General features: G+C 55.7%; 2 protein-coding genes across 6 annotated transcripts in view; both read left to right on the top strand.

Annotated features, from left to right (window-relative positions):
* GDPD5 (glycerophosphodiester phosphodiesterase domain containing 5) overlaps positions 1-1,284 on the top strand; it is a 119,212-nt gene extending 117,928 nt beyond the window's left edge. For all 4 annotated transcript variants that reach the window (XM_077341237.1, XM_077341236.1, XM_077341239.1 and 1 more), the window contains one exon: positions 766-1,284. In XM_077341237.1, coding sequence (XP_077197352.1) covers positions 766-881 — 116 coding nt within the window. In that variant the 3' untranslated portion in view covers positions 882-1,284. The remainder of the gene's footprint in view (positions 1-765) is intronic.
* An 8,058-nt stretch (positions 1,285-9,342) lies between these two features.
* Positions 9,343-19,790, top strand: KLHL35 (kelch like family member 35). Of its 2 annotated transcripts, XM_077344203.1 has the most exons (8): positions 9,343-9,674; positions 9,759-9,829; positions 11,114-12,071; positions 12,901-13,085; positions 15,264-15,382; positions 16,788-16,976; positions 17,755-17,943; positions 18,681-19,790. In XM_077344203.1, exons 3-8 carry the CDS (start codon positions 11,188-11,190, stop codon positions 18,864-18,866), a joined length of 1,752 nt encoding a protein of 583 aa, XP_077200318.1. In that variant the 5' UTR covers positions 9,343-9,674; positions 9,759-9,829; positions 11,114-11,187; the 3' UTR covers positions 18,867-19,790. The 2 variants fall into 2 exon arrangements, with proteins under 2 accessions (XP_077200318.1, XP_077200317.1); XM_077344202.1 differs by lacking the exon at positions 9,759-9,829.
* Positions 19,791-23,292: the final 3,502 nt, after the last annotated feature.

Below are 23,292 nucleotides of genomic sequence, written 5' to 3' on the forward strand. Positions count from 1 at the left end.
ATATCCAGTCTTCGTGCCTGGAGGTTCCCCTCAGTCACCATGGCTGGTAGTTGAGATTTATTTGCATATGGCCACGGGCCTCTACAAAAGAACAGCAATAGAAATAACAAATTGGCAAGATACATTATGCTAACATAAGAGGCACATATAAGACCGTAAACATTAAAAGCAGCATGCCAAAAAATTAAAATCCAGCATTTGCTGTCGTCCTGACCACTTTGTCTCTTGTGTTCCTTGCCGCTGGGGCACATAACGACATTTTACACGTCGCACAGTCCTCAGAATCGGAGAAGAGGCAGATGACCTTCTCCATAACTGAATCAGAAACCAGACTGGATAATCTCTTTGTGAGAAATTTGGTCCTAGGTGGTGTATAAAGTGGACAGTCAAAGATGGAATGAGACAAGTCCTCCAAGGCTCGCATACCACAAATACAGAAGCACTGATTTTTTGGCATACGGGTCTAATGGCCAAACAGAACCACAATCCAGACATAATTAACAGAATTTGTGATCTGCCTGTCAAAGCAACACATTTGTAAATCCAATCTCTACCTTGCAGTAGCCCTAGAAAGACTTCCCCTCCACGAATCTCTCTGATTCCCTACATCTGCTGGCTACAAATTCCACGGCCCCACAGCAGTCAGTGTCACCTTACGCTCTTGCCAGCACAACGCACACTTCCTTATATTTCCCAGTTGCCGTTCCGGTTTCTCTCCCTGCTGGCTGCACTAGCTCAGCCTCTCTCCTTGGCCTTCCTTCCCAGAAATCAACAACGGAGTGGAGACGACGGACGAGCTGTCGCTGTGCTCGGAAAACGGCTACGCCAACGAAGTCGTCACGCCCATGGACCACAGAGACGTGAAGCTACGCCTCGACTGAAGGGCAGGAAGCGGTAGACTCGGGGACACCCCGCTCTTCCTCGGCGCGACGGCTCCGGACCGGACTCCCCCCCCCCCTACCGAACTGTTCCCGTAGCGGATTTCCTGAGAGCAGCCTGGTGCCCCTCTGGAAACCGAAGCTGGGCTGGGTTTTTGGATTTTGTAAATAGGTCCCTATTTCTGGTCCCTTTTCTTGCGTGTTTCGGTCGGGGGGGGGGGGGAGTGTACCTAGTCACGCGGAGGAAGCTGGTGACCGGAAACGCCGCCTTCTGGCTGGGCCAGACAGCAGAACTTGGGACGCGGGGACAAGCCGGCGAGAGAAAGCACCCTCTTGTGTTCTCCGCTCCCCCCCTCCTCGCCGCAGCCCTTGTTAGTGGACCTTATTTAAATATGTATGTTGTGAAGCTCTTGTGAAGTGTCATTACTTGTAGGGGGGGAAATCTGCGTAGGGGAGAGGGGTTGCGAGGGCACCGGGAGCGTGTCCGCGTCACTGAAGCTTCCAGACAGGGTGGGAGGGCGGGGGGCTAACTCTAAGGCTAGACTTTGAAGCCAAACGGTTGCATATGTTGTTGCCGTTTTCAAAATGGAGAAACGAAACAAGGGTGGGGTGACAGGAAGTGAGGGGAGGCAACTTCCTGTGATGGTCCCGGCAAGGATCTTATCAAGAATAACGTCTGCTGTTTCTGTGGTGCTTGTTCAGAGGCAACTTCTCCGGGTGCTCGAAGGTTTGACTCACGCGCGGCCCTGGCGCCGCCTCTGGCATGAGTCACGTGGGGATAGCCTCCACTCAAGATGGTTTTGAAGAAGAAGAAAAGGGCTAGTATTTTTGATACCTTGCTTTCAGCGACGCGAAGGAGTCCGAAAGAGACTTGTGAGCACCTTTCCCTTCCGCTCCCCATGCAGATGGGGCTGACAGAGCTCTCACTGAACTGTGAGAGCGGCTCTGAGAGAACTGTGACTGGCCCGAGACTGGCTGCATGTGAAGGAGGAGTGGGGAATCAAACCTGGATCTTCATTTCACTGTTCTTAACCTCGACAGGATACAGGCTCTCGAAACTTGCTGTCTACACTTGACCACACGTGGTTCTTTCATTGAGGTGCAGTGGTTAAGAGCAGCAGCTTCTGATCCGGAGAACTGGGTTTGAGTTCACACTCCTCCGCATGGAGCAAGCGGGATAACTGCAGGCCAGTCGCAGTTCTCTCAGAACTCTCTCTCAGCCCCCCCAACAACTTCGCAAAGTGCCTGTTGTGGGGAGTGGAAGGAGATGTGATTGTAAGCTGCCTTTGAGACTTCTTAAAGTAGAAAAAAATGGGGTATAAAACATTACACATCTGGTTCATCTCTAACAATGACCGCGTGATTTGCGTTGGAACATTGTTGTATATTACACACCCATCGCGCTGACGTAGCTATTTACAAAAACGGGATTTTCCTCTTTGGACAAAGAACTCCTGAGAGATGAACAACTGCTCCTGTACAGTATCCAGTGGCAGCTGAACAGTTAAATGCCTAGAACTTTTGCATATAACAAAATCTACCATCTGGGTCCCAGCCCAAAAGAGAGGGATGTTACTGTGTATTTAGTGGGAATTCACAGGTATACAGAAAAATCAGTTGCACACGCTGAAATCAATGATGGGAGACTGAGAGAGAGAAGTTTTTTGGAATGCCGACCTGGTGAAGTTCAGGTACAAAAATTCAGGTGCAGACTTCCCTGGGGCACTTTGACGTTTCAAGCCTTGAGTTTCCCGTCAGATCTCGGAAGCTGAGTAGGGTTAGCGTTTGAATGGGAGACTGTTGAAGAAGGGCAGTGTTGCTCTTAGGCGTGAGTGATTCAGTTCAAATAAGCCAAAAAATATCCAAATCAATCCTAATTTGAGTACTTCTGATGTTCCTGAGCTGAATGGCCCATCCCTACATTGTAACAGGCTGAATCAATGATGACCAAATTGTGATTTGGTGATTCGGCCACAAGTCAGCCAGTTTGGTGTAGTGGTTCGGAGTGCGGACTTCTAATCTGTCATGCCGGGTTCGATTCTGCGCTCCCCCACATGCAACCAGCTGGGTGACCTTGGGCTAGTCACAGCACTGATAAAACTGTTCTGACCGGGCAGTGATATCAGGGCTCTCTCAGCCTCACCCACCCCACAGGGTGTCTGTTGTGGGGAGAGGAATGGGAAGACGACTGTAAGCCGCTTTGAGCCTCCTTCGGGTAGGGAAAAGCGGCATCTAAGAACCAATTCTTCTTCTTCTTCTTTAAATGCTCCCCCTCAGGTAGCGCCTGAGAAGGTGGAAGGATAGAGCCCGCCAAGCAGCTGATCTTGACAGGTCAGCTGGTTTATGGGTCCTTTAAAGCAGGGGTAGTCAACCTGTGGTCCTCCAGAGGTCCATGGACTACAATTCCCATGAGCCCCTGCCAGCGAATGCTGGCAGGGGCTCATGGGAATTGTAGTCCATGGACCTCTGGAGGACCACAGGTTGCCTACCCCTGCTTTAAACAGTTTTCTAAGAAGATGGGGTGAGGGAAGAGGCAGGGGGAGAGCTGGGAGAGGGATTTGAAGGATGCGACGTACCTGTCGTTATCCGCAGTTTGGGGCAGCGCTCTTTAAATGCCTCCCTGTGTTTTTGCAGGCAACGCTTCAAAATAGCTGAGAAGCGGTCAGCAGTTTGGCGGGCGCTCTCTCTACCCCACCCCCTCTTCTCAGGCCGTGGAGGTGCAGTCTGCTTCCCGGGAAAGGGACCACATGCCCACACGCACACCTGCAAAATGAAACTCTTCGGAGTCGGCAGGATCAATTGGGTCGAATTAAAAAAAAAAAGAAAGTGAAGAGTGCTTCAGGATCCAAAATGGGCCGCATTTTTTCCTCTCCGAACATGCCTAGTTGCTACGCAGAGGCAGGCGACGGCAGATTGCCATGGGACGTCTCCGAGCATGAAAACCCCACAGAGTTGTGGCTTTGCGAGCACTTTCTACCACCGGGGCTCCAGTGGTATTGTGGGAATGGCTATTCCTTCCGCCTTCTCCCGTTCTAGCCAAGGCAAATACAGGTGGGGTCATTGGGGTCCCGTTGACGTTACCTGTTGGGAATCAGCCTGCACGGAAGCAAAGCGGAATTCTACAGGAGCTGAAGACGTCCCAGGTGAGGTGGAGGATGCGTTCCCATTCTACGGAGTCCAAGCAGTGTTGTATCACTCCTTTTTGAAACGGCACCGGTGCCGGCAGGAAAGCAAGTGGAGCAGGGGCTCAGGCAGTGGCGATGTCCGTCAGAAGAAGACTCCCCTCCCCTGGCCTCAGTTGACCGGTCCCTGGTGATAAAAAGGTTGGGGACCACTGGAATAGATGACCCAGAAATTCCCTTCCACCTCTATGATTCCATGCCCTCTGGGAGCTCCCTGGGGGCTCACACTTAGGATGGCCAGGCATCTCGAGAGTATGGAGCTCACCACCTCCAGAGGAAAGGGATGCGTTGTAGGGTGGAATGTGGGGCATTGTACCTCAGTGAGGTCCCACTCCTCCCAGGGCTGGATCCCCAAATCTTCCCAACCTGCACGTGGCAATTCTACTCCAAGTACTGCCTGGAGATCTAGGATTACAAGAGATCTCTAGTTAACAGAGATCAGTTCCCCTGTGGCTGGCCCTCTCTGCCCTGTGGCTGGCCCTGCAGAGGAACTGGCTGGCCCCTGGGTGAGACAGGAGGCTGGACTGGAGGGGCCCTCCCTGGTCTGACCCAGCAGGACTCTTCTGAGGGTCTTCTCAGGCGAAGGCCTCGGCCTCTCTGCCCTGTGGCTGGCCCTGCAGAGGAACTGGCTGGCCCCTGGGTGAGACAGGAGGCTGGACTGGAGGGACCCTCCCTGGCCTGACCCAGCAGGGCTCTTCTGAGGGTCTTCTCAGGGGAAGGCCTCGGCCCCTCTGTCCTGTGGCTGGCCCTGCAGAGGAACTGGCTGGCCCCTGGGTGAGACGGGAGGCTGGACTGGAGGGACCCTCCCTGGCCTGACCCAGCAGGGCTCTTCTGAGGGTCTTCTCAGGGGAAGGCCTCGGCCTCTCTGCCCTGTGGCTGGCCCTACAGAGGAACTGGCTGGCCCCTGGGTGAGACGGGAGGCTGGACTGGAGGGACCCTCCCTGGCCTGACCCAGCAGGGCTCTTCTGAGGGTCTTCTCAGGGGAAGGCCTCGGCCTCTCTGCCCTGTGGCTGGCCCTGCAGAGGAACTGGCTGGCCCCTGGGTGAGACGGGAGGCTGGACTGGAAGGACCCTCCCTGGCCTGACCCAGCGGGGCTCTTCTGAGGGTCTTCTCAGGGGAAGGCCTCGGCCTCTCTGCCCTGTGGCTGGCCCTGCAGAGGAACTGGCTGGCCCCTGGGTGAGACGGGAGGCTGGACTGGAGGGACCCTCCCTGGCCTGACCCAGCAGGGCTCTTCTGAGGGTCTTCTCAGGGGAAGGCCTCGGCCTCTCTGCCCTGTGGCTGGCCCTGCAGAGGAACTGGCTGGCCCCTGGGTGAGACGGGAGGCTGGACTGGAGGGACCCTCCTTGGTCTGACCCAGCAGGGCTCTTCTGAGGGTCTTCTCAGGGGAAGGCCTCGGCCTCTCTGCCCTGTGGCTGGCACTGCAGAGCAACTGGCTGGCCCCTGGGTGAGACGGGAGGCTGGACTGGAGGGACCCTCCCTGGCCTGACCCAGCAGGGCTCTTCTGAGGGTCTTCTCAGGGGAAGGCCTCGGCCTCCCTGCCCTGTGGCTGGCCCTGCAGAGGAACTGGCTGGCCCCTGGGTGAGACGGGAGGCTGGACTGGAGGGACCCTCCCTGGCCTGACCCAGCAGGGCTCTTCTGAGGGTCTTCTCAGGGGAAGGCCTCGGCCTCTCTGCCCTGTGGTTGGCCCTGCAGAGGAACTGGCTGGCCCCTGGGTGAGACGGATGGCTGAACTGGAGGGACCCTCCCTGGCCTGACCCAGCAGGGCTCTTCTGAGGGTCTTCTCAGGGGAAGGCCTCGGCCTCCCTGCCCTGTGGCTGGCCCTGCAGAGGAACTGGCTGGCCCCTGGGTGAGATGGGAGGCTGGACTGGAGGGACCCTCCTTGGTCTGACCCAGCAGGGCTCTTCTGAGGGTCTTCTCAGGGGAAGGCCTCGGCCTCTCTGCCCTGTGGCTGGCCCTGCAGAGGAACTGGCTGGCCCCTGGGTGAGACAGGAGGCTGGACTGGAGGGACCCTCCTTGGTCTGACCCAGCAGGGCTCTTCTGAGGGTCTTCTCAGGGGAAGGCCTCGGCCTCTCTGCCCTGTGGCTGGCACTGCAGAGCAACTGGCTGGCCCCTGGGTGAGACGGGAGGCTGGACTGGAGGGACCCTCCCTGGCCTGACCCAGCAGGGCTCTTCTGAGGGTCTTCTCAGGGGAAGGCCTCGGCCTCCCTGCCCTCCCTGCCCTGTGGCTGGCCCTGCAGAGGAACTGGCTGGCCCCTGGGTGAGACGGGAGGCTGGACTGGAGGGACCCTCCCTGGCCTGACCCAGCAGGGCTCTTCTGAGGGTCTTCTCAGGGGAAGGCCGAGGCCTCTCTGCCCTGTGGCTGGCCCTGCAGAGGAACAGGCTGGCCCCTGGGTGAGACGGGAGGCTGGACTGGAGGGACCCTCCCTGGCCTGACCCAGCAGAGCTCTTCTGAGGGTCTTCTCAGGGGAAGGCCTCGGCCTCTCTGCCCTGTGGTTGGCCCTGCAGAGGAACTGGCTGGCCCCTGGGTGAGACGGGAGGCTGGACTGGAGGGACCCTCCCTGGCCTGACCCAGCAGGGCTCTTCTGAGGGTCTTCTCAGGGGAAGGCCTCGGCCTCTCTGCCCTGTGGTTGGCCCTGCAGAGGAACTGGCTGGCCCCTGGGGGAGACGGGAGGCTGAACTGGAGGGGACCCTCCCTGGCCTGACCCAGCAGGGCTCTTCTGAGGGTCTTCTCAGGGGAAGGCCTCGGCCTCCCTGCCCTGTGGCTGGCCCTGCAGAGGAACTGGCTGGCCCCTGGGTGAGATGGGAGGCTGGACTGGAGGGACCCTCCTTGGCCTGACCCAGCAGGGCTCTTCTGAGGGTCTTCTCAGGGGAAGGCCTCGGCCTCTCTGCCCTGTGGCTGGCCCTGCAGAGGAACTGGCTGGCCCCTGGGTGAGATGGGAGGCTGGACTGGAGGGACCTTCCTTGGTCTGACCCAGCAGGGCTCTTCTGAGGGTCTTCTCAGGGGAAGGCCTCGGACTCTCTGCCCTGTGGCTGGCCCTGCAGAGGAACTGGCTGGCCCCTGGGTGAGACGGGAGGCTGGACTGGAGGGACCCTCCTTGGTCTGACCCAGCAGGGCTCTTCTGAGGGTCTTCTCAGGGGAAGGCCTCGGCCTCTCTGCCCTGTGGCTGGCCCTGCAGAGCAACTGGCTGGTCCCTGGGTGAGACGGGAGGCTGGACTGGAGGGACCCTCCCTGGCCTGACCCAGCAGGGCTCTTCTGAGGGTCTTCTCAGGGGAAGGCCTCGGCCTCTCTGCCCTGTGGCTGGCCCTGCAGAGGAACTGGCTGGCCCCTGGGTGAGACGGGAGGCTGGACTGGAGGGACCCTCCCTGGCCTGACCCAGCAGGGCTCTTCTGAGGGTCTTCTCAAGGGAAGGCCTCGGCCTCCCTGCCCTGTGGCTGGCCCCTGGGTGAGATGGGAGGCTGGACTGGAGGGACCCTCCCTGGCCTGACCCAGCAGGGCTCTTCTGAGGGTCTTCTCAGGGGAAGGCCTCGGCCTCCCTGCCCTGTGGCTGGCCCTGCAGACGAACTGGCTGGCCCCTGTGTGAGACGGGAAGGTGGACTGGAGGGACCCTCCCTGGCCTGACCCAGCAGGGCTCTTCTGAGGGTCTTCTCAGGGGAAGGCCTCGGCCTCCCTGCCCTGTGGCTGGCCCTGCAGAGGAACTGGCTGGCCCCTGGGTGAGACGGGAGGCTGGACTGGAGGGACCCTCCCTGGCCTGACCCAGCAGGTCTCTTCTGAGGGTCTTCTCAGGGGAAGGCCTCGGCCTCCCTGCCCTGTGGCTGGCCCTGCAGAGGAACTGGCTGGCCCCTGGGTGAGACGGGAGGCTGGACTGGAGGGACCCTCCCTGGCCTGACCCAGCAGGGCTCTTCTGAGGGTCTTCTCAGGGGAAGGCCTCGGCCTCTCTGCCCTGTGGCTGGCCCTGCAGAGGAATAGGTTGGCCCCTGGGTGAGACGGGAGGCTGGACTGGAGGGACCCTCCCTGGCCTGACCCAGCAGGGCTCTTCTGAGGGTCTTCTCAGGGGAAGGCCTCGGCCTCTCTGCCCTGTGGCTGGCCCTGCAGAGGAAGTGGTTGGTCCCTCTGTGAGACGGGAGGCTGGACTAGAGGGACCCTCCCTGGCCTGACCCAGCAGGGCTCTTCTGAGGGTCTTCTCAGGGGAAGGCCTCGGCCTCCCTGCCCTGTGGCTGGCCCTGCAGAGGAACTGGCTGGCCCCTGGGTGAGACGGGAGGCTGGACTGGAGGGACCCTCCCTGGCCTGACCCAGCAGGGCTCTTCTGAGGGTCTTCTCAGGGGAAGGCCTCGGCCTCTCTGCCCTGTGGCTGGCCCTGCGGAGGAATAGGTTGGCCCCTGGGTGAGACGGGAGGCTGGACTGGAGGGACCCTCCCTGGCCTGACCCAGCAGGGCTCTTCTGAGGGTCTTCTCAGGGGAAGGCCTCGGCCTCCCTGCCCTGTGGCTGGCCCTGCAGAGGAACTGGCTGGCCCCTGGGTGAGACGGGAGGCTGGACTGGAGGGACCCTCCCTGGCCTGACCCAGCAGGGCTCTTCTGAGGGTCTTCTCAGGGGAAGGCCTCGGCCTCTCTGCCCTGTGGCTGGCCCTGCAGAGGAACTGGCTGGCCCCTGGGTGAGATGGGAGGCTGGACTGGATGGACCCTCCCTGGCCTGACCCAGCAGGGCTCTTCTGAGGGTCTTCTCAGGGGAAGGCCTCGGCCTCTCTGCCCTGTGGCTGGCCCTGCAGAGGAACTGGCTGGCCCCTGGGTGAGACGGGAGGCTGGACTGGAGGGACCCTCCCTGGCCTGACCCAGCAGGGCTCTTCTGAGGGTCTTCTCAGGGGAAGGCCTCGGCCTCTCTGCCCTGTGGCTGGCCCTGCAGAGGAACTGGCTGGCCCCTGGGTGAGATGGGAGGCTGGACTGGATGGACCCTCCCTGGCCTGACCCAGCAGGGCTCTTCTGAGGGTCTTCTCAGGGGAAGGCCTCGGCCTCTCTGCCCTGTGGCTGGCCCTGCAGAGGAACTGGCTGGCCCCTGGGTGAGACGGGAGGCTGGACTGGAGGGACCCTCCCTGGTCTGACCCAGCAGGGCTCTTCTCACATTCTTCTCCTTGCAGGGAGGGGATTTGACACCTCCCCCCATCCAAACCGCTTCTGCATCCACCAATAATTTCCTCCTTTCAGGCTCATTTCTGCCTGTCTCTCCCTCCACCGGATTGCTCTCATTAGCTTCCCGTTGGGTTTCCAGATGGGTCGCCTCCCCTAAGCTGTCCCCGGGGACAATCTGAGCTGCCTCAAGCGCTTCTCTGGCTCCCTCTCTTTTCACATTCCCCCTTTTGTTGGGGGGAGGTTGGGGGGGGGGGGAAATCTCGCCTCTTCTGCATGGTCTCAATTGCTCACAACTCCTCCAGGCACGTCACAAGCAGGGGAACAAAAAGCTGGTTTTGCTCGCTTCTGCGGTGATTTTTGTCTTTGTCCGTCTGGGCTGAAGGGAGCCTTCTCTGCCACCGGCCTGGGGGTTTTTGTCATCAGCTTTGCCGAGGCTGGGATGCCAAGGAGCGCCGTTGAGGAAGCACGCTTGGCTGCGGTCCTTGCGGTCCAGGTGAGGCAGCTCTCCACAAAGAAGGGGAACCGAATTCTGTGCTTCCACATTCTATGAATTATGCCATTCCTTTGCACTTTGCAGGTGGATTTTGCCCTGTGGAACAACGGCGTCCTTTGCAAGTGGCCACTGAATTGCATGGCGTGATTTAGCAGGTGTGAAAGTGCTGAGCAGAGAACTTGGGATGGGAGTGGGCAGAAGGATTGGGGGAGGGGAGTTCTGGGTTTGATTTTCTGTGCGGTGGTTAAGAGCGGTGGCCGCTAATCTGGTGAGCCAGGTTTGATTCCCCGCTCCTTCACATGCAGCCAGCTGGGTGGCCTTAGGTTAGTCTGAGCTCTGTTAGAGCTGTTCTCCCAGAGCAGTCCTGTCAGGGATCTCTCAACCCCACCTCCCTCACAAGGTGTCTGTTGTGGGAAAAAGAAAAAGGCGAATGTGAGCCACTTTGAGACTCTTTCTGGTAGATAAAAGCGGCATCTAAGAACCAACTCTTCTTCTTCTTCTTCTTCTTCTTCTTCTTCTTCTTCTTCTTCTTCTTCTTCTTCTTCTTCAGTAATCTCAGGGCTCTCTCACCTGGCCATGCTTCCCTGATATACCTTAAGAGGACAGTGTGGGGAGGGGTGGAGAGAAAGGAGGTGGATTAAGGCCGGGTTTGGAAATGTCCAGGCTCCACCCCCTTCCCCAGGCATGGTAACCACACGAGAAGGCCACCCTCAAGTCAATGGAAGTGGCGGAATCTCTGCTCCCACCACAATGCCAGGAATACTTTGTGGCCGAGTCCATTAAGGCAGGGGTAGTCAACCTGTGGTCCTCCAGATGTTCATGGACTACAATTCCCATGAGCCCCTGCCAGCATTTGCTGGCAGGGGCTCATGGGAATTGTAGTCCATGAACATCTGGAGGACCACAGGTTGACTACCCCTGCCTTAAAGCTCGATATAGGGGAAAGGCTGGGAAGTCCGTGAGGAGCTCTCATGAAACTCCAGGACTCCAGGGAGGCCTAACTGGAAATTCCTGGTTTACTGTTCTCTTCAGTTTGAGGCCAGCAGGGAGGAGCGGTCAGAACAGCACTATCAGGGCTGTGACCAGCCCAAGGTCACCCAGCTGGCTGCATGTGGAGGAGGAGCGGGGAATCAAACCCGGCTTGCCAGATTAGAAGTCCACCCTCCTAACACTACACTAAGAGCCTCTTCATTCCTATTTTTACCACCTTATAGTCCCCAGTATTGCTTCACATGAGTGGATTTAAATATTAGACCACTGAAGAAGACCCCAAGAGGGGTTGAAACACATTTGGTTTCCTGTCATCCATCTATGGATCAATATACTTTGGATTCATGCAATAATGCGTGGCCAATGTCCTATTTTAGATGTGCCTATGAATTATAATAAACATTTGCATTTTAATATATAATATATTCTTCTCCTGCGAAACCTTTCAGGTTCCTGGATTGTGTCACAGGCTGAGTTATTTCGTTCCCTCTTTTGTTGTTCACCATCTCCGTCCCGAATCAGGATGGACCGAGGTGCGGAAGAAGCATCCGGCTGCAAAACCAATCACGGTGCCAGCAAAAAACCATCTCCAGACCCAATCCGAGGAAGACTCCTTGTGCAACTCTGCCATGCTGAGGAGATCCTCCAGACACTGCCCTCAGATCGAGAGGAGGGCATCTTCACAGACGTCATGCTAGCCATGGACGGACAGGAATTGCCATCCCACCGTGTCACATTATCTGCCAACATCGCGTATTTCCGGGCAATGTTTGCTGGCGGCCTGAAGGAAGCCCGCCAAGATACCATCAACCTCCAGAAGATCTCTGCACCCGCCATGGGCCTCGTCTTGGACTACATGTACGCGAGGAAGGTGGTCCTCCAAGGAGACAACGTGGAAGGCGTCTTGCAGCTCTCCCACTTGCTCCAGGCCTCCAAGCTCCAGGAAGCCTGCGTCAACTTTTTGGAAGATCGTCTCCACCCTTCCAACTGCCTGGACCTCCGCAGGTTCGCCGACACCTTTTCCCTCCTGACTCTGTCAGAGAAGAGCAAGAAGATGATGCTGGACAGCTTTGCGGAGGTGTCCCGCCACAAGGAATTTCTGGACTTGGAGGCCGAGGAGATGGCCGAGTACCTGGCGGATGAGCGGTTGGCTGTCCCGAAGGAAGAAGTGGTCTTTGAGGCCGTCATGCGATGGGTGCGCCACGATGCGGCCGCACGGCAAGGAGCATTGCAGGATCTCCTGGCGCATGTCCGCCTCCCTCTCTTGGACCCCTGCTTCTTCGTGGAGAAGGTGGAGACGGACGAACTCATCCGGGCGTCTGAGCAGTGCCTTCCTTTGCTGCAGGAAGCCCGAAAAGGTTACCTCTTAGGCCATGAAGGCGGCTCTCCGTGGGCTAGGCCAAGGAGGTAAAGACAGGAATGTTGATCCATCGATGGGTGTGTGCACCAAATCATATTAATGTCGTATCCTGTAAACTGCTGTTCAGCAGAGCTGCCCACTCTCTGCAAATCCCTAGCGTGGAAGGGTTGTCCACTCCAGATTTGGAAATTCCTCCAGATTGGCTTCATGTAGTCTGGGAGTTTAATGGGTTTTCTATGTGATGCGACCTACCTCGAGTCCATGGAGGGAGGCGGGATAAAAACCTAATAAATAAATACATACATTTGGGGTGGGTGGAGTCGGAGAAGGGTGTAGTGAGGGAGCCTTGCATGTATCAGATTCTCTGCATGAATTCCCAGCTTTCCCTTTTTTTTGTCAAATTCTCTGTTCCATTCCACGTTCTTTCCCCTTATATCTCCCCAAGGGAAAAGGACGGAGACCTTCTTTAGAAAATTAAGTGCGGGAAGCCAGTACACTTTTTAAAAATTATATTGTTACAATGGAGAGCTGCTGCAGTCTGACTAGACCAGGGTGGCCCAGCTGTGGCTCTCCAGATGTCCACGGACTACAATTCCCAGGGGCCCCCGCCAGCACATGGACATCTGGAGAGCCACAACTGGGCCACAACTCGGTCTCTCTGGACTAGACAGTACCGAGTTTGAGGTTCCTGTGTTCTCAGCATGACCATGCCACCATCTTGCCCGTTCCACCCCCCTTGCCAGATTCATGGCTTGGCGGAACTGAATAACGATATAATACAGACTCTGGCATTCAATAGATTTTATTGATCAGCCTGTTTGTCGGTCCGGTTCTTGGCCCTGACATTTGCTGGGATCGCCTGGTCTTCGTCTGCAGGTTCATGGAGCTGGCAGAGATGATCGTGGTCGTGGGCGGCTGTGATAAAAGGGGCCTTTTGAAACTCCCCTTTGTGGACCTCCTCCATCCTGCCAGTGGGCGCTGGAAGCCACTCGCCAGCATGCCGGGGTACGCCAAAGCAGAGTTTGCCACCTGCGCTCTGAAGAACGACGTGTACATTTCAGGTGAGGTGGCTGGGAGTTTAGTCCCCGCCTGGTCTGCCTAGTCCAGGGGGGGCCCAACTGTGACTCTCCAGATGTCCATGGACTACAATTCCCAGGAGCCCCTGCCAGCTGGGAGGGTGCAGAGGAAACTGAGGAGAATGATCCAGGGGCCCAGGGACCAAGCCCTGCGAGGAAAGGCTGAGGGACTTGTTCAGCCTGGAGAAGAGGAGGCTAAGAGGGGTCAGGGTGGCTCTCTTAAAGTGTCTGAAAGGTGGTCACTTAGAGGAGGCCAGGGATAGGTACCAATTGGCAGCAGAAGAGAAAACCTGCAGTAATGGCTTTAAACTACAGGTAGAACAGTACTGGCTAGATATTAGGGGTAGTTCAGCAGCAGGATGGAGTGCCTAAAGATGTGGGGAGCTCCCCCTCACTGGGGGTCTTCAAACACTGGCTGGAGAGATCCTTCTCCTGGATGCTGGAGGCTGATCCTGCACTGAGCAGGGGGTGGGACTAGATGGCCTCTTTCACCCCTTCCCACTCTAGGATTCTAGGAGTCTAATTCAGCCGTGGAAGGGGCTTCCTAAGGAGGTGGGGAGCTCCCCCTCACTGGCCGTCTTCAAGCAGCGGCTGGACAGATCCTTCTCCTGGATGCTGGAGGCTGATCCTGCACTGAGCAGGGGGTGAGACTAGATGGCCTCTTTCACCCCTTCCCACTCTAGGATTCTAGGAGTCTAATTCAGCCGTGGAAGGGGCTTCCTAAGGAGGTGGGGAGCTCCCCCTCACTGGCCGTCTTCAAGCAGCGGCTGGACAGATCCTTCTCCTGGATGCTGGAGGCTGATCCTGCACTGAGCAGGGGGTGGGACTAGATGGCCTGCATGGCCCCTTCCCCCTCTAGGATTCTAGGAGTCTAGTTCAGCCGTGGAAGGGGCTGCCTAAGGAGGTGGGGAGCTCCCCCTCACTGGCCGTCTTCAAGCAGCGGCTGGACAGATCCTTCTCCTGGATGCTTGAGGCTGATCCTGCACTGAGCAGGGGGTGGGACTAGATGGCCTGCATGGCCCCTTCCCACTCTAGTATTCCAGGAGTCTAGTTCAGCAGTGGAAGGGGCTGCCTAAGGAGGTGGGGAGCTCCCCCTCACTGACGGTCTTCAAGCAGCCGCTGGACAGATCCTTCTCCTGGAGGCTGATCCTGCACTGAGCAGGGGGTGGGACTAGATGGCCTCTTTCACCCCTTCCCACTCTAGTATTCCAGGAGTCTAGTTCAGCAGTGGAAGGGGCTGCCTAAGGAGGTGGGGAGCTCCCCCTCACTGACGGTCTTCAAGCAGCGGCTGGACAGATCCTTCTCCTGGATGCTGGAGGCTGATCCTGCACTGAGCAGGGGGTGGGACTAGATGGCCTCTTTCACCCCTTCCCACTCTAGTATTCCAGGAGTCTAGTTCAGCAGTGGAAGGGGCTGCCTTAGGAGGTGGGGAGCTCCCCCTCACTGGCCGTCTTCAAGCAGCGGCTGGACAGATCCTTTTCCTGGGTGCTGGAGGCTGATCCTTCTCTGAGCAGGGGGTGGGACTAGATGGCCTGCATGGCCCCTTCCCACTCTGGGATTCTAGGAGTCTAGTTCAGCAGTGGAAGGGGCTGCCTAAGGAGGTGGGGAGCTCCCCCTCACTGACGGTCTTCAAGCAGCCGCTGGACAGATCCTTCTCCTGGATGCTTGAGGCTGATCCTGCACTGAGCAGGGGGTGGGACTAGATGGCCTGCATGGCCCCTTCCCACTCTAGTATTCCAGGAGTCTAGTTCAGCAGTGGAAGGGGCTGCCTTAGGAGGTGGGGAGCTCCCCCTCACTGGCTGTCTTCAAACAGCAGCTGGACAGATCCTTCTCCTGGATGCTGGAGGCTGATCCTGCACAGAGCAGGGGGTGAGACTAGATGGCCTCTTTCACCCCTTCCCACTCTAGGATTCTAGGAGTCTAGTTCAGCCGTGGAATGGGCTTCCTAAGGAGGTGGGGAGCTCCCCCTCACTGGACATCTTCAAGCAGCGGCTGGACGGATCCTTCTCCTGGATGTTTGAGGCTGATCCTGCCCTGAGCAGGGGGTGGGACTAGATGGCCTCTGCAGACCCTTCCCACTCTAGGATTCTAACAAAGCTTTGTTGGTCTCAAAGGGGCCACCAGACTCAAGCTTTGTTCTGTTCTTGCTCTGTGTTTGCCAAGGAGGCCACGTCAACAGCCGAGACGTCTGGATGCTGCGGCCGACGTTGAACGCCTGGATCAAGGTTGCCTGCTTGAAGAAAGGCCGGCGGAGACACCAAATGGTCGCTCTCCAGGGAAAGGTTTGCCTTTCTGCTCCCTCTTTTCCTACTCAGAGCTCCGGGGAAGATGCCGCGGTTTGCACGGCCTCCTGGGCAGTTCTGACAAGATGGCTGCTCCTCTCGGGAACCAGCCTTCGAGAACCTGTCTGAGTTTCTCCCCTTGGTGATCATGGTATTTGTTGATACCAAAGGGCCAGCTGATACTTTTCGGGTGTCCATCAAGTGTTTTTAGAAAGCAGGTAGACCTAGCAGGTAGACCTAGCCTGAGTTTGGGCCCCTGTGGGACCCAGAGTGTTGGGCTGGAGGGGCCATTGGCCTGATCCAACATGGCTTCTCTTATTTTCCTTTCTCTGGGGTAGTGATGTTCTGTCTTCTTGGTGCTTGGGGGGCTTCTGGAGTTCTGGCCCCCCTAATGGATCTCCTGATGGCCCCTGGGTTTTGGCCACTGTAGGACTCAAGAGTGTTGGACTGGATGGGCCATTGGCCGAATCCAACATGGTTTCTCTTATGTTATTATGTCTGGCGCAGTGATCCACTGTCTTTTTGGTGCTTGGGGGTCAAGAGTGGGAGGGCTTCTGGAGTTCTGGCCCTGCTGGTGGACCTCCTGAGGGCCCCTGGGTTTTGGCCCATGAGTGTTGGATTGAAGGGGCCACTGGCCTGATCCAACTGGGGTTCTCTTACGTTTTAACCTCCAGGTGATGGCTGGGATTACAGTTGATCTCCAGGCGACAGAGATCAGTCCCCTGAAGAAAGTGAACATTTTGGAAGGTGGGCTCTAAACTCAGCATACAGTCCTCCTTCCAAAGTAGCCCCCCCCCGGGAACTGGTCTCAGCATTCTGGAGATCAGTCCCCCCCCCCCCCCCCCCTTGGCCTGTTCATGAATTTTGGTCTAATTTCTTCTTCTCTTTCCATTATGGTGGATTTTATTGCTGGCTGTTCCTCATTGCCTGGTTCTTACATTTTGAGTTTAATTGCTTGGATTTGTTTGAAAGGGTTTTGAGATCAGTTCCCCTGGAGAAAAGGGCTGCTTGGGAGGGGGGACTCAGGGATGCCAGCCTCCAGGTGGGACCTGGGGATCCCCTGGAATTACAGCTCATCTCCAGACGACAAGAATCAGTTCCCTGTAAGAAAGTAGATGCTATGGGGAGTGGGGCTGTTGTCCCCAAATCGCCAAGTTTCTCTCCCCCCCCATAGATCTAGCAACCTTACACACACACACCATCCCCCACAGGCAGCCAGGAAATAACTGTGGTGGAAAAATGGAGTGAAAATTTCCAAAATGACCGCCTGCTGAATGAATATCCTTAGTGTCAGGTGTTCTGGGGCATCTTGCCCATCTTACAGGTGTCACTGCTAAAGACCTTAACCTGGCAGCTCCTTGGCTTTAGCCAACCCGATGTGATTCTTCCTTCTCCCCGGGGACAGATCTACGCAGTGGGGGGATACGACGGCTTTGACCAGCTGGACAGCATGGAGTGCTACGACTCCTTCTGCAACACCTGGACAGGTGGGCCCTCTCTGGTGGAAGCCGTGAGTCTGGCTGCTGCTGCGCCCTGCCTTGGCCGGCTGTACGTTTTCGGGGGCACCGTGGACGGGGGTGCCAGCACGGATAAGGTAAGGGAGGGGGAAAGGGGAGAGGGCGGGGTCAGTAAAAAGAAGCAAGTTTCATCTTTTGTCAATTATTCTTGCTCTCTATGGGAGGATGTTCTTGACCTGGTTGGAGTTCTGACTAGAATCCTAGAGTGGGAAGGGATCTCCTGGGTCATCTAGTCCAACCCCCTGCACTGTGCAGGACACCCACAACCCTCTCGCTCACCCACTGTCACCTGCCACCCTCTTGAGCCTTCACAGAATCAGCCTCTCCGTCAGATGGCTCTCCAGCCTCTGTTTAGAAATCTCCAAAGGTGGGGAACCCACCACCTCCCGAGGAAGCCTGTTCCACTAGGAAACCGCTCTGACTGTCAGGAACTTCTTCTGGATGTTTAGATGGAATTTAGAATCATAGAATTGGAAGGGACCTCCTGGGTCATCTAGTCCAACCCCCTGCACTATGCAGGACACTCACAACCCTCTCACTCACCCACTGTCACCTGCCACCCCCTTGAGCCTTCCCGGAATCAGCCTCTCCGTCAGATGGCTCTCCAGCCTCTGCTTAAAAATCTCCAAAGATGGAGAACCCACCACCTCCCGAGGAAGCCTCTTCCACTGAAGAACCACTCTCACTGTCAAGAACTTCTTCCGGATGTTTAGACGGAATTCCTTTTGAATTAATTTCATCCCATTGATTCTGGTCCATCTCTCCAGAGTGGAGTATTTTATTGATTGATTTGATTTGATTTTTCTCCTGCTGAACTACCCCTCTGGACTTGACCGGGCGTTTCCTCTCTCTCAGGTTCAGTGCTACAATCCAGCAATCGATCAGTGGAGTCTTTTGTCTCCCACCCCTTTCCATTTGAGGTGTATCAGTGCCATCACTTTGAACAACTTGATTTATGTTGTCGGGGGGCTTCTGAAGACAATCATCTGCTACAACCCCCAGAAGGACACCTGGAGTGAGTTGGCATCTCTCCACAGACCTGTGGTAAGGAGAAGCCATTCCTCATTCCACATTCAGAAGGACTGATTCTCGAATCCTAAAGCCAGGAAGCAACCTGGGTTAGATGGACCTTTGGTCTGACCCAGCAGGGCTCTTCTGAGGGTCTTCTCAGGGGAAGGCCTCGGCCTCTCTGCCCTGTGGCTGGCCCTGCAGAGGAACTGGCTGGCCCCTGTGTGAGACGGGAGGCTGGACTGGAGGGACCCTCCCTGGTCTGACCCAGCAGGGCTCTTCTGAGGGTCTTCTCAGGGGAAGGCCTCGGCCTCTCTGCCCTGTGGCTGGCCCTGCAGAGGAACTGGCTGGCCCCTGGGTGAGACGGGAGGCTGGACTGGAGGGACCCTCCCTGGTCTGACCCAGCAGGGCTCTTCTGAGGGTCTTCTCAGGGGAAGGCCTCGGCCTCTCTGCCCTATGGCTGGCCCTCCAGAGGAACTGGCTGGCCCCTGTGAGAGATGGGAGGCTGGACTGGATGGACCCTCCCTGGCCTGACCCAGCAGGGCTCTTCTGAAGTCCTTATCAGGGGAAGGCTTTGGCCTCTCATCCCCCTTGTTGGCCATCCAGAGGAACTGGTTGGCCATTGTTTGAGGCACGATGCTGGGCTAGATAGACCAGCAGTGTGATAAAATAAATAAATAAGCCATAAACAAATAGTTATAACGGTTGCAGTAAAAAGAAACGTTCCAGCCTAGTGCGTGATGAAGTGACTGGGTACCTTTCCGCCCTTCCAGGAGCGTTGTGGAGTCACGGCTTGTGCTGGCAAGATCTACATCCTCGGGGGCCGATCAGAGAATGGCGAAGGCACAAAGGAAGTTTTCGTTTTTGACGTCACTGTGGGGAAAGTGGAAGCTCATCCCCCTCTACTACGCTGTGCCAGCGACCACGGCTGCGTGACCATCCTCCGCCACGTGACCTGATGATGGGACAGTAGGCTTGCCAACCTCCAGGCAGGGCCTGGAGAACTCCCAGAATTGCACCTGGGTTGATCTTCGACACCTCCTTCATAATCGAGGCACAGAATCCATAAGATAGCTCGGAAGGAATTTTCCCACCTTTGCCAGGGAAATGTACTGGCACCCTACCTGACCCTGGAGAGCCTAACCACAGTGATATAATTGCAAATATGTTGGTCGTCCTTGGTCCCAAGGAAATGTGACTGGTTTCAACCAGTTTGGTGGAATCCACTATCAGGTCTATCATACATGGTCTGGGCCCTGAATACCTGAGAAGCCGCCTCTCCACCTGCACCCCCAGAGAGAGCACTACACTCCAGGAACATCAGCTAATTGGTGATCCCTGGCCCCAAGGAAGCTCGACTGTCCTCCACCAGGGCCAGAGCTTTCTCCATCCTGACCCCCACGTGGTGGAACGAGATCCCAGAGGACATCAGGGCCCTGCCGAAATTAAAACAATTCTGCAAGGCCTGTAAACCAGAATTCTTCCACCAGGCCTTTGGTCAAGGCAATCTTCCACCAGGCCTTCGGTCAAGGTAAACCAGTTCACCAACTGGTGCTCAGAGGTCCCTCCCATCATCCGTCTGACCTCACAGAAAAGAGCAGGAATCACAGTCCAGAAAAATGGAGAGCTATCCTATTAAATGTTGATTTTATAAACCATTTCTATTTGACACGTTCCCATAATCAAAACTGTTAAGCATGTTCAAACCCATATGTTTGTTGACATGAAAGTTCCATTGCAAGCCGCCCTGAGCTGCAAGGTCGGGGGGCATATACCTCTAATAAAACAAATAAATGAATAAATCAAAGTTCCACGGTGCCTGCAAGATGATGCAGTTCCACCAGGCACTCTGCTGAGGCCAGGACACACCGACAAACTGCATGTTCCACCCCCCCACCCCCCGGTGGCATCCCTGAACAGTGGTAGGGATGCTAGCCTCCATACAATTGTTTGTGGCTTACTTTGGATATTGAACTGAACTGAAGAACATACAGACTGTAAGGTTTTCAGTTCTTCGAGCAAATTCTGCTATCAGTTTTGGTCTGAATGACCGTAAATAAATATTGATTGATTGAAATTCTGCTATCAATGAAACATTTTCATTGAAGGAAGAAACTGTGACAAGTTTATGAATTCTTGGATGTTTATTGCTATTAGCAATTCCTGCCACCCAGCATTTCTCTCTGCTTCCCACCTGGACACCTCCACGGGATCCAAAGCCAGAGAGTTTCTCCCTCCCAGGTAGCCCTTTTCTCCAGGGGGACTGATCTTTGCCCGGCTTGCCCTTTGGATGATGGGGCTGGGTGGGAAGGAGGCAGCCCATCCCCCATGGACTTCCCCAGACAGCCTGAGCTTTGGGAGATATGGAAAACAGGGTGGGAAGGAGACAGCCTCCTTGGCCTTCCCTACCTAGTCTTTGGGGAATAGGGGGGAAAGAAAGGTCCCCTCCATGCCCTTCCTGGACAGGCCTTTGGAAAATGTGGAGGGCGGGAAGGTGGCAGCCCACCCCTCCTCAGCCTGTCCAGCCTCGCCTTTGGAAGGTGTGGGGCTGGATGGGAAGGTGTCCCTTTTGCTCTCTTTCATCCTGGCTCTCATCTTCTTGAAGGTTTCCAGACTCCCCCCTGGAATTTGGCAACCCAGCTGGCTGTATATGGAGGTGGAGTCAAGAATCAAACGCAGATTAGAGATTGCTGTTCTTTAGCAGCTTCACCACACTGGATCTCAAGATCGAGCAGAGAGGGGGGAGGGGAAGGGCCAGAATCCAGGAAAGTCACAGGGCAGGTTTATGTGCTAGCACCCGTTGTATTCCTGGGTGCAACAGGCTTTCCCTCTAGTATTAATTAATTAATCAATCAATCAATCAATCAATTAAAATGAGAAACTGGCTTCCCCAAGCCCACCCAGTCCAGTTTCCAGCAATGGTTAAATTCGCACAAAGGACTGGTTTATATTTTGGTCTTTCAGCTATGGCACTCTGCATGCTCTTGCCTGTAATTTTTTGAGGGGGAGGGGCTGTCTCTTCACCCCATGGTTGATTTCCCAGAGGAAAGGACGCACAGTAATGGGTTTAAACTTCAAGTACAACGATATAGGCTAGATATCAGGAAAAAGATTTTCACAGTCAGAGTAGTTGAGCAGTGGAATAGGCTGCCTAAGGAGGTGGTGAGCTCCCCTTCACTGGCAGTCTTCAAGCAAAGGTTGGAGACACACTTTTCTTGGATGCTTTAGGATGCTTTGGGCTGATCCTGCGTTGAGCAGGGGGTTGGACTAGATGGCCTGCATAGCCCCTTCCAACTCTAGGATTCTATGATTCTAGTTCAGCAGTGGAATAGGCTGCCTAAGGAGGTGGTGAGCTCCCCCTCACTGGCAGTCTTCAAGCAAAGGTTGGATGCACACTTTTCTTGGATGCTTTAGGATGCTTAGGGCTGATCCTGCGTTGAGCAGGGGGTTGGACTAGATGGCCTGTATGGCCCCTTCCAACTCTAGGATTCTGTGATTCTAGTTCAGCAGTGGAATAGGCTGCCTAAGGAGGTGGTGAGCTCCCCCTCACTGGCAGTCTTCAAGCAAAGGTTGGATGCACACTTTTCTTGGATGCTTTAGGATGCTTAGGGCTGATCCTGCGTTGAGCAGGGGGTTGGACTAGATGGCCTGTGTGGCCCCTTCCAACTCTAGGATTCTATGATTCTATGATTCTATGATTTTATGATTCCCTTCCTGCACAGATGCTGTGCCCCCACTTTAATCCCTCTCTTTTCGGTGCCCCTCCTCTCATTCGGGCAGGAGGCCGGAGACAAAGGCACTCCCAATCTTCAGAAACCAGAGCTGCTCCTACCCCCTTAGAGATGTCATTGTGGAAAGAATGCCCCCCCCCCAAGAGGGCCACGCAGCTGCTGCCGGGGCTGGCTCAGGAAGATCATCATGCCTTGTGGAAGGTCCCCAGCTGGGTTGGTGGCTGCCGGGCGATGAGCAGAGATTAAGGGTCGCTCTCCCCATCTGGCAATTCCCAGAAGAGGGCTGGCCTACCAGGACTGCCTTTGTAGTATGACACCCATCTCAATAGCCTAAACTGGGGGTTCCCCGTGGACAACTTTTCCTGGTGTTTTTAGAAAGTAGGAGCATCTAAAGAGAGTCATTTGGGCGTAGCTGGCCTACCTCCCCAGGTGGTTGTTGCAAGAGAGGGGAGGAGGGCAGGGTGATGTTCTGAGCCACTCTGAGTCCCGACTGGGGAAGAAAGTGGGACATTAATAAAGACATGCAAGCAAATTCAAGTCTCTGGGCTTTGGCCCCTGATCAGCAGCACGGGGTGGGCGTCATGGTAAGGAAGACTGTGCTTCACTCATGCCAGTGGTCAAAACTGGAAGTACTGGAGTCTTACTGGGACTTCAGAAGGGGGCAGAGTCTGAGGTGTGGCCCTCAGGCCCCCCAAATTACCCCCTCCTCACTTTAGGTCTTTTAAGACCGTGGCTTGAATGGCCCAAGCTAGCCCAATTATGCTAAACCTTCAACTCTAAGCAGGGTCAAACTCAAGGGTTGCTACGCAGAGGTAAACAGCAGCAAACCTCCTCTCTTGGTCTGTTTCCCTGGCCTAGTCGGCCCAGCCTACGCCAGTTTAAGAAGTTAAGAAGAAGAGCTGGCTTTTATACCCCACTTTTCTCCACCCAAAGGAGTGTCAAAGCAGCTTACAATGGCCTACCCTTCCTCTCCCGACAACAGACACCCTGAGAGACAGGTGGGGCTGAGAGAGCTCTGAGAGAACTGCTCTGCGAGAACAGCTCTAACAGGTCATCCAGCTGGCTGCAAGTGGAGGAGGAGCAGGGAATCAAACCTGGATTCCCAGATTAGAAGCTGTCGCTCATAACCCTGACATCAAGTTGGCTCACTTAAGCAGGATCAGCCCTGGTCAGAACTTGGATGGGAGACAGCCAAGGAAGTCCAGGGTTGTTAAGCAGAGGCAGGCAGGGCCCAGCACCTCTGAGATCCTGCTCCCTTGAAAACAGACTCATCCCCTAGAAGTTAATTGCCGAGAGGGCTGTGATCAAATCAATCAATCAAATCAACGAAATAAAACCCCATAAGTGGGGGTCATCATAAATTGGTGAGGACGACAGCACTGTCTCCCACCACCACCTTACCTTTATTCAAAGAGGAATGAGTAGAGAGAAAGTTCGATAACTGGTTAAAAGAATATAGAGCATACAGAATGTCATTAACCCAATTCATATTTAGCTGAGGGGTTAACATACATTCAGTCTTTTATTCCCAAGCGGAACTTCTTTTACAATACTGGAATATGAAACACAACCCACAAACACAACCCAACTGCCCTAGGTGTTTCCACCTGCCTGTTTTACTCACTGGTAAATCCCTATTTATTTCATAAGTAAA

Source organism: Paroedura picta, chromosome 6 (genome assembly GCF_049243985.1).
Source record: "Paroedura picta isolate Pp20150507F chromosome 6, Ppicta_v3.0, whole genome shotgun sequence".
Lineage (NCBI taxonomy): Eukaryota > Metazoa > Chordata > Lepidosauria > Squamata > Gekkonidae > Paroedura > Paroedura picta.